Source organism: Harmonia axyridis, chromosome 2 (genome assembly GCF_914767665.1).
Source record: "Harmonia axyridis chromosome 2, icHarAxyr1.1, whole genome shotgun sequence".
NCBI lineage: Eukaryota > Metazoa > Arthropoda > Insecta > Coleoptera > Coccinellidae > Harmonia > Harmonia axyridis.
Window position 1 is genome coordinate 60,009,972 of NC_059502.1, and position 11,185 is coordinate 60,021,156.

General features: G+C 35.5%; 1 protein-coding gene across 2 annotated transcripts in view; it reads right to left on the reverse strand.

The window, feature by feature from the left end:
- The window catches only part of LOC123673512 (hemicentin-2), a 29,680-nt gene extending 21,496 nt beyond the window's left edge, over window positions 1–8,184 (reverse strand). For both annotated transcript variants that reach the window (XM_045608035.1, XM_045608036.1), the window contains exons 1-2: window positions 8,057–8,184; window positions 1,290–1,417 (exon numbers count right to left, since the gene is read on the reverse strand). In XM_045608035.1, the coding sequence (XP_045463991.1) occupies window positions 1,290–1,417; window positions 8,057–8,117 (189 nt within the window). In that variant the 5' untranslated portion in view covers window positions 8,118–8,184. The remainder of the gene's footprint in view (window positions 1–1,289; window positions 1,418–8,056) is intronic.
- Between the last annotated feature and the right edge of the window lie 3,001 nt (window positions 8,185–11,185).

Here is an 11,185-nt window from a genome sequence, read left to right on the forward strand (position 1 = left end):
TAGGTTTCCATGGGATGTGTCAAACATGTCAACATGTTATGATTCCTTGAAATTGACTTCAATGTACAAAAGCTTCCAAACTTCAACAACAAATATAACCAAGATACAGGAATTAATTCAGTGGAGAATCCAGAAAAAAATTGTCCGAGTGAAAAAATAATCCAAAAAAATAACCTTAAGAAAAAGGGTTTTAAATTTATTCAATTAATTAGCAAAAGACAAGTATAGAGAACCTTTCTTGTTGGAATCAGGAACGGAAAAGAAGAAGAAATAAATCTCCTCTGTCTCATACAAACGCACACATGACAACACGTTGACATACAGATTTCAACAGTTCTCTTCATTCAACGCTCTTCTCGATGATATGAAAATCCAGCGAATGAATTCACCATGCAGAACGCCACATATCATAGTCATAACTCAAAGTTCGCGTATCGGTTGTGGTTAGTGATCAAAAGACAAATACATTACTCGCGGTTAAGTTCTAACAAAATGTTTGAACTAGATACATAAAGGATATTCAGAACTAGCACCGCTATATGTATACAATGTAATATTGGAAGTCGCGATGACGCGGTAATTTGTCAATTCATCGTACGTGATTGGTTGCCGATGAATCGGCTAAGGGTGCGCGTATCTAGAAAAAGGAACAGAGAGAAATGTCTGGAAGATTTTCAACGATTGTTGAGACTTCATATATATGTATATTCAAATATATGTTACCTGTTTCAGATTTCAACAATTACTAGCTGAATCTGAGATTTAAAATTTAATTTATCGGCGAGAATTGTGTTGGAATTCTCAGTGAGTGATTAATATTAATATTTGCATTTAACAAGTAATAATCTCACCAGAAGGAATTGATTAATTTTGAAATAGTAGTTTTTTCCGGTCATTCATCTTGTAGAAACATATTTTAGGTTTGGTGAAATTCTTAGTTCACTTTTCCAAAGCACTTATCTTGGGATTGGAACATTACGAAGAACATCCTCCCTTGGGACCGAAATATCACAAAGAAGAACATCTCTTGATATTTGGAACAACAGAAACCTCCTTTGGAATTGAAAAATTGCAGAGAAGTACCTCCGTTGGGATTGAAACATCCCTTGGAGCTTAAAGTTTTGTTGCCAAATATGTCAAACAACCCCTAGAAATTTGCCTTAGAGTCTCATCTCGATAGTTTTTGCCAAGTGGGAAATTGTTACGTTACAAAACAAAGTACATATTGTTTTCGGTAATTATTGAAGAGTTATATTACTTCGAATAATTCAGTCTTTCGGTTGACTCACCTTGTGATCTTTTTGCCAGGAGCAGAAACCTCGTTTATTGAAAACCTTGCAGAGGAGGATAGCATCCTGACCAGGATTAACTTCTGTGTAGGAAGGTTGTTGTTCGAATCGTTGTACAGCTGCTGAACCTGAAACGAAAAAATACTATTATTAATATTTCTGAATGGCTACATGTTAGATTGAGAAAATCAAGCTCTCATATTCTTCAAGCCTAGATGACAAATTTTTCAGTTACTGAATCCTTTTCAGAAATTTGATTGCCAAATTCTGAATGAAAAAGACGACAAGAGCTGCAGAAAACCCCACTTTTAATATCATAGTATAGCACTCAAGCTCTGTTATGCCAAATAATTGTTGAAGTTAATTTTTTTTCTGTCTTCGGCTTCATTTCGATAAACCTGTTAGCAAACGAATAATCTCTCAACTCATTACTTATTATTCATTTTGCAAGATCGGGACCGAAACAGAAAATTATTTGAGATATTAATTATTATTCTAATGGCATGATGGTTCTATGTTTATTGTGGATATTTCGCCGCAGAAATATTGTTCTATTTTCAAAGCCCTAATAATGTTTTCAACCTTAGCCAAGTAATATTCAATTCTTTATTGTTCCAACCCTGCCGCATCAGACAGCTCAATATCAAACATAGCATCAAATTATTCGCTCTATTAATTTTAACATTGGTTCCTGCGACGTTCGCTGAGATAATTCAGCCTCATTAGCATCCAAGCGTAGCCCATGATTTTCAACTTGAGATTGTAAGTTATTTACTTTCATTGTCAATCCAGCAATCATTTCTTATTCTAAATATTGACTGTATAAGCAAAACTCGCTCTTGAATAGATCAAATTGTGTCTGTTATACCTAACCTTAGTTAGCTCTTGAATTATAGAATAAGCATATCGTTTTTAAAATGAAGCGCTCCCCTGGTAATTCCAATACACTCTCCCACTCTTTCACTCCCAGAACAGCAACTGGTCTTTTCTTATCTCATGAATATTGCTTGAGCAGCGAAACTTGAATGAAATACAATTTCGCAATTTTTGCACCTTACTCCATTAACCACTTTCCCTTTTCTTATTATTAATAATTTTATTTCTCATTAACTATACATTACTTAAGTTCAAAAATTTTTCAATTAAATATCAATCTATTTAATAAATCTTTCCTGCCTATTGAGTCTGCCTACCGATACCTCAAATGAGCGGCTGGCTTCTGTTGTTTACTCCGTTTGTTCGTTGGTTTCCTCCAAGTGTTATTCATCCTGACACTTTTTCACCCTACTGATGAGGTACAAAAGCCCGAAACACTTGTCTGCATTTAGCTCCTATAGGGATGTTAGATATACTTTTTGTTTTACTTGAAGAGTCCCCTCTATATTATTTTATCCATATTATTTGAAATTTCCGTTATTGTATGAACAGATTCAATAACTTCAGGTATAGTATTTTAAAATTCCAGATCTGATTCGCTTATCCATTGATTAATTGATGATGTTTGTTTTAAAACTAAATATTGAATTGTGACAATTAGACATCTTAAATGAGGTTTAGCAATTCATCATGAATCTTTTTACGCCAGAACAACACTTTCAAATTATGGAAATTTACTTTGAAAAAATAAATCATTTCGAGAAAAGGTCATAAAGCACTTCATTCGTTATAAGGTCAGCATAATCTACCTAAAGAGTAAGCAATTCGTGCAGTTATTGTCGAAATAGATTCAAATTCAACTGCCAACATAAAAATGAACAACGCTTATTCCAGTCAAAGAAAACTGGATAAATCTTAAACGAATAACCAGAGAACAACTAAGGGATATTGTGAAATACATGAAAAATAAGCAAACACAGGGTGTAGATGTTATCTCAAATGAGCTAATAAACAAACCAAAGATGGAATTGACGAACCATTAGAATACATAGTCAATAATTCATTGAAACTTGGAATTTTCCCCTATAAATTGAAAACAAAAATTAAAAAACCCATTTACAAAAAAGAAGACCCAATGAATTATGAAAATTACCGTCCTATAAGGATACTACCGTCTTTTTCCAAAATGATTGAGATGGCTTTCTGTAGGCAGCTACTGAACTTATGCTGGATAACAATGTACCTAATATCCAAAAATCAGCATGGTTATCTGAAAGGAAGATCCATACAAACAGCAGTATAGCAGTTCATCAAAAAAATATTAGATGCTTTTGAAGATGAAAAATTGTATTTGGGTTCATTTCTGGACTTATCCAAAGCTTTTGACTGCATTCATGCTGACAAACTTCTTGAAAAACTGAGAATAGGACATAAATGGTTGAGATACAAGCGAATGGAGAAACATTTAGAACAACACAGATGATCATTAAATTTGGAATTGGACAAGGAAGTGTAAGTGTAGCAGGCGCAATTTTCTTCATCATATACAGGGTGTTTCCTAAACATGCGGCAAAAATTCAGGGGGTTGTTCCTTGGACTATTTTAAGCATGTTTTGTCCTTGGATGATTTTTGAAAAACCTCTTTGTTTCGAAGATACAGGGCGAACAACATTTTTCATATTTTTAAAATTAATAATAGTTCAAATAAAAATGCGTACCGCACTGTGTTTACTAAGTAGGTACAATTTATTTTTAAATTTGTTTAACAACATTCCAATTACTAAAAACGGCCAGTTTTTTGACTAAAAATTGGGAAGTCCTACCCCATCCTCCGTATTCTCCAGACGATGTTCCCTTGGAATATCACTTTTTTCAATCAATGGCACATGGTCTCACTGACCGGTCTTATAAAGAAGTAAAAAATTGGATGGATTCGTGGATCGCTTCAAAAAATTATAAGTTTTTTCAACGCGGCATTCGTACGCTATCCGAAAGACAGAAGGAAGTAATGGCCAGCGATGGACAATGCTTTGAATCATGAATGTATAACCAGTTTTTTACAATTAAGCCTCGAATTTCGGAAGAAAAAGGAAGAAGGAAAGTTGTACGCCTATGTATTTATTACTAACATGACGGTGCAACATCTGCCATACAACGCGCTTCTATCAATTTATTGCAAAATCAATTTGGTGATAACTTCATTTCCAGAAGTGGTACTGTGCGACTTAACGCCCCTCAATTACTTTTACGGGACTATGTTAAGTCATTAATTTATGTCTATACGAAACAGTAATTGGGATTAATATATTCCGAATTTTTCATAGGCGCTTTTATCTTGAAAACGCTTAGTTTTTCCTGATTCAAATGTAAATACATTTTTCCTAGTTCACCAGTGGCGTGAAAAATAGGGGGGAATAGGGACCATGATGCCTTCTTGTACGCCACTGGTGGCACCTGATAATGTAATTTTTTTTCGAAATAAAGCACTCCTTCAAATTCAACTGAAAATTTTGGTAGTTATAAATTAAATTTACTTTTAATTTTTCAAATTCAACACCCTGTATCTCTGCAATGTACGATATTTGAGAAAGGAAATATTGAGAAAATCTTATTTATTTTTCAAGGTGAATCTTCTGTTTCAATTTGGCACCATGGTTTCGAGACACAGTTCAACACAAAGGTGATTCATCGAAATAAAATTGACGCATATTTCACTTTTCAGTAAGAGATATTTGAAAGAACACTGTTGCAGGTTATAAACCCCACATGCGACAACAAATGATTCCGTTCGACCGACTGACGGAGTTCTCTTAACCGTGAAACAACTCACTCTACCGTGATTCCTAGTTTATTCGCGTGCTCGCCTGCTTAGATTCGAACACAAGCAAGAAGACATACATTCATGCCATAGCATATCTTTTTTAGTCTTCAACCAATCCCATATTGTTCCTCTTCTGGAACGGACATTCCGTTCTAAGACAAGGCCGTAGGTAGAAAAATTCAGGGGGGTAGGCGTTGGTTATATATCAGATATACTATATATATATATATATACTTATATAGTTTAAGATTAAATCCCAAATATGCTCTATGGGTGAAAGATCGGGGGATCTGGGCGGCCATGCCAAAAGATTCACTTGGGTCGCTTCGAATAAATTTAAACTAACTCTGGCAACGTGAGGTCGGGCATTATATTGCTGAAATATTGGATTCTCGAGCCGGTTAAGGTAAGGGAGAACATATTATCCCAATATTTCTTGAAGGTAACGCAGCGCTGTCATGTTACCACGAATAAAGACTAAAAGTGACCAACTAGCATGTGCAATAGCACCCTATACCATAACGCCTACTGTCATAACGCCTATGTACATAACGCTCAACATCAAACTGAGTTTCACGTCTTTCTTTCCGACGTCGTCTTACTCTTATTCGGCCATCATGTGCACCCAAGGAGAATCGAGATTCATTAGAAAAGATGACCTGATGCCATTCCACAATCCAATGTTGACGTTCTCTACACCACTGTAATCGTTGCCGGCGATGCTCAACCGTCAGAGGTAACACAAGATGGGGTCGATAATGCTGCAGTCCAAAAGACCTTATCCGGCGGTAAACCCTTCGGACAGTTACCGGATGGCCTTGTTCTCCTCACCACTCATCAGCCAAAGATCGAGTTGTCGCAAATCGGTCTCTAATGTCCATAAGTCTTAGACGTCGATCTTGAACTTCATTTGTGCCCCTCCGACGTCCGGTGCTTACTCTTCTTTGATTTTGGGTATTATCAAACCACGCTTGACAACATCCCATAACAGTAGTAGGATTTCTGTTCGTACGTTTAGCGATTTCTTGAAATGAAATGAAAACTCCGCCTCCCGTAGACCAATAATTCGACCTCTTTCAAAATCACTAAGCTGGCGATACATTCCGCGTACACGTGCTCTAGGCATTTTAACAACAACTAAACTTCAATTTGGATCTAGTCGAAGAGCTGGTTTGTTGTAAAATTTAAAAAACGACTACAATATTTAAGTAACAAAAATTGTTTACATGAAAAAACCTTCATGATTTTTTTCTCCAAATTCAATCATTTACTCCTTGCTATGCTATATTCATAAGTTTTACCAAAAAAAAATTAAATTTAAACAGCTCCTTCTGGGTGTTGCAGTTTCTTTGTCAGTTAGTACCAGTGGAGACGCTAGGGGGGAGGAGCAGGGGGGCTTGGGCCTTCCCTAAAATGTTGCTACCCCCCCCCTTAAAATTTGACATACTAAGGCTAAAAGATTAGCAGAAATATAATTTCGCTTTACTTGGGCCCTCCAAAAAAAATCCGGCCACCTCTTGGCCATCCCTCTTGAAAGCTGGCGTCGCCACTGGTTAGCACCTATATAAAGTGAGACTTTTAAAACTGATTGACGTTATGAAACGTCTTCCTTTTTGCAAATAGTTGCCTTAAGTAAAATGATGGGTGACGAAAAATGAATTTCAAAATTAGTGACAAAAAGAATTCTATTCAACGATTATAACACAAGATAAGGATATAACTTGGAATTATGTAAATTAATTTCCGACGACATACTTGTTTTATCGCTCGAACGTGTGACTCACATTGCATTAGATATTTCACCTTATTATTCTTCCTCTAGTAAAGTGTTTTTTTCGAGAAATTTTCAATATACCTATCCCTCCGCGGAAGAGCTAGATTTCCTTTCTCCGTGGCCTTTTCAATTTCAAACTATCAGCGCCACTGTCTGATGCAGTGGCAAGTATATAAAACAGAATTTGAAAGAACAAAAAATTGTGCAATAACTTTTGGAAAACAGGTTAATGTGTTAACTCCCACAGGATTTCTGTTACTCATTCCATTCCCATATTTTACAACAAATATGCTATGTTTAAGACCCAAATTACCGTTTCAGAGATTAGTTCAAAAATTAGCATGTTTTATTTTACATTAGAGACCATCGTTTTATTTAAAACATTTAAATGCAAAAATTTGCCGGCAGGTTCAAATCTAAGCCTTAAATGTCCAGAGCTATGATATTTTGATATATTGTGATATGATATAAATTGAACAAATGCAGCACTGACAACGGACTGAAATTAAAGATTCACAAACTATGCGTGAGTAGAAAATCAACTCATCGATGAAAATAATTTTCCAAATACCTCTGGCCGAGCTCTTCTAAAGATCAATTCAGGGTACTCTGACCTTATGTATAGGTATCGAATATTTCATATACCTACCAAGGTACCTACCAACCGAAGTTGGTGCTTTTTCAGACAGAATAGCTAATTATATCTATTTCCCAGCATTTTATGGAAATTACCTAAGTCTTAATATATCGCTCCTGGTAAGATTCTGTTCAGAAAATGACGAAATCAGATCATATGTTATGAGGAAACAAAAACCTATGAGTGATAGAGACTAGCAATAGAAAAGTAAAGGCTCATTTTCACAGTGATAGTAACTATTGCGATAAAATTATCGTGATAGTGCGACAGCACTCTCGCACTATCACAATAGTAACTATCGAGTAGTATGGTGACATTTGCTGCGATACTTAGTTACTATCTTACTATGAGCCTTAAAGTAAACAAAGGCTTTCCGAATTCCTTGATCCAGAAAATTTATTCATCTAGGTCACTCAATGAAAAGAATGCAAATGGTAACCTAATTCTATTTCAGTCAAAAAACGTTTGATTTCTATTGAAATATAATATTTAGTGTCGAATAATTGTAAGGTTTTTTTAACAAAACTAGTTCAGAACGTTTTCGACGCATTGTTCTTTTCAGCAAAAATTTTCCACAATTCAGGTGTGAAATATTTTCGATACTCCTACATGTTTGAAATATACCATTACAAAAATATCATTATTATTATTATTAGTACCTTGAATAAGAATAATCGAAATCAAACCGAACATGCTCGATGTTATCACCATCATAGCCATCAATATCGAATAAACATCAAAATCCTAGTGAACACTCATCATGTCATAAAATACACACACATAACTAAGTTAGTCGAAAAACTTTCAAATTTCACGACATTTGGAAAACGCGCGGTTACCTTTAAATCTAGTATGAGTAACGTCAATCACTGCGTGTCGACAACTGTGGGTGCTCGTGAAACTTCCAGCTAGAGAACGACAGAAAAGTCGCGCTTGATGGCTTCCGCGAATGATTGTTAGACCTAACTTACAATTTCGAAACGTTTTCTGCACAAATTTTCTGAAGAAAGGCGAAGACTACTCAAAAACACAAAAAAAAGCAAAGAAATAGCAGTCTTATACATGCTATTTCTTCCCTACAACTTTATATTCTCCCCCGCAGTCAGCAATTTTTTGGCCATTCAATTTTATTTTTTTTTTATGATTTTTAATACTTATCGATGAAGATAAGTTTATTTGAGTAGTCCCCACTGAAGGTGTTCTCAATAAAAATTATTTTTATCAGAATTATGCATGCATATTTTATCCACTTTCAACGTTTTTCTTCAATACAGATGTTTTTCCCAGCAGGAATAAAAAAAGATGAGATTATCAGATTTTGAATGTATTGGCTCCATTCTGAAATCAGTTGTTCTCGATCAATTCTAGTGATCAATAGTTTTTCTTTCGTTTGATTTTCTACACTCGATCGCTATGCAACGCGAAACACGCAATTTGACCCAAGAGGAATGTGCCCAAGCGGTAGTTTTGCGAGAAGAAGGATGGACATACACAAGAATTGCAGAAAGGTTTAGAGTTTCCCATACAAGTGTGTCCAGAATGTTGCTGCGATTCAGGGAGACAGGTATGAATGTCCGAAGACCAGGACAGGGTAGACCACGGGTAACAACTGCCATTCAAGAACGTTACTTGAGAGTTTCTTCGTTGAGACAACGGTTTGCAACCGCTCGCCTCCTTCAAAATCAGCTTAAGCAAACTCATGGGGTGCAAATTAGCACTCAGACAATAAGAAATCGCCTCAGAGAATATGATTTAAGGCCTCGTGTCGCGGCCCATCGAAGGGCGCGTTTGGATTTTGCGAGAGAGCATATCCGTTGGGAAGAGGCTGATTGGAAAAGAGTTCTATTCACAGATGAGTCTAGATTCTGCCTCTACCATTGTGATCGACGTTCCCTTGTATACAGACGTCCACATGAAAGATATGCTCAGTGCAATTTCCTGAATACTACTGGTTTCGGGGGAGGATCGATTATGGTATGGGGTGGAATATCTTTGACTGCTCGCACAGACCGTGGTCGTTGATAATGGAGCTATGGATGCTGATAGGTATATAAGGAACATTCTTGAAGAGCATGTAGTGCCATTTGCCCCATACATTGGTAAAATTTCATTTTTATCGATGATAATGCCAGACCCCATCGTGCGAGCATCGTTCAGGAGTGCCTTGAAAAGGTTGGAGTCTCTCGAATGGAATGGCCAGCAAGAAGTCCAGATCTCAATCCGATTGAGCAGGTTTGGGACAACCTCAATAGAAGTCTGAGAAGTTCAGAAAATCATCCAGCTACTCTTAATGACTTAGGAATCCAACTCAGAGAAATCTGGGAAGGATTAGATCAGAACATTTTAAGATCACTCATTTTGAGTATGAATCGTCGTTGGCGAGCTGTAATTAACGCAAGGGGTGGAAATATCAAGTATTAAATCACTTATCAGCATTCCAGTATTTTGAAAATTGTTTATTTCTCTCCTTTCACATAAGATTCGGTGAAATCCTGAATTTTTCTTCCATTTAATGTGTCTTGTTTCGTTCAAAACCTTCCCGAGAAAACATAAAAAATAAGTTATGAAGTTAATGTAGAGTTAACTTTCATTAAAATTGGGATTTTCAAAATGTGCGTGAATTTTTTTGCGCAGTGTATTTAGAGGGGGACTACAGGGATATCGAAAACCGTTAGAAATACAGGTTGGCTTAAATTGCGTTATTTAGGGTTGAGTGTGTTGGTGTGAACAGATCTAAAATATCTCCAATGGTTCCCGAGATATCTCTAAAAAACTAAAAATCTAGATTTTCTTTTTTTTCTGTATAACTTATTTGTTTCTGGAAATAACTTCACGAAATTCATTTTGTAGCCATTATCCAACATGGAGATTTCAATAGTGTCGTCAGATTTTTTTCTGTTTGCCATTGTTCCAGAGACGCGATAGTCAATTTTTCTTCTTATATACGCCATATTGGTTTTCCTTATGAGGTTATGAAGAAAAAAAATATTAATTCAACAATGTATCACACTCTACAAAAATATCGAGTCTAGCTACACAAATTTGAACTTCCTATTTATATTTGTGCCAGTTATAGTTTATTATCATATGAAAGTCTCAGAGAAAAAAAATATCATATTCAGGAAAAGGACTTGCAGTTTGTCAGTCGAATCCAACCCAAGGCTTATTGCTTTTTCGTATGGAGTTATTTTCAACATTGCGGAGTCAGTGAAATTATTAAAAATCGAATGTCCAATCATTAGTAAGTTTCTAGTAAGTTATATAACTTACTACAAAAAAAAATAACTTACTAGAAAAAAAATCTCTATAGATTTGTTTTTGTTTTTCAATTCAGGTCGAACTATTTCTGCTCTAATCAGAGCACCATTGCAAATATTCGAAAATAGAAAAAAATCTTTGCTAACATTTCTCAAATATTCTTACCATATTCTTCTCACACTAATAATCCATATTTTTCCTTCTTTCTCGAGCTACTTTTTTTATTCTAAAATGAATTGAGGCAACCAACTATATAGCACTAAATTAGTGAATTTCTTGCAGTAAATAAATAATAATAATGAAGTCCATACCATCAAAATTCATTTTCAATTTTGAAAATCGGATATTGGAAACAAAATCAACTCAAATATTCCTAGTATAGTCAAAAAAACAGAAATTTCTAAGATGTCTTCAGCAGGCAAGGCAGTGAAAGCGTATATTATGATTATGTTTTACTAATGATTACTTTTCATTTCGCCACGAAGGGCGCCACATGCGAATATGCAGATGCGCCGAACGCTCTAATGTTC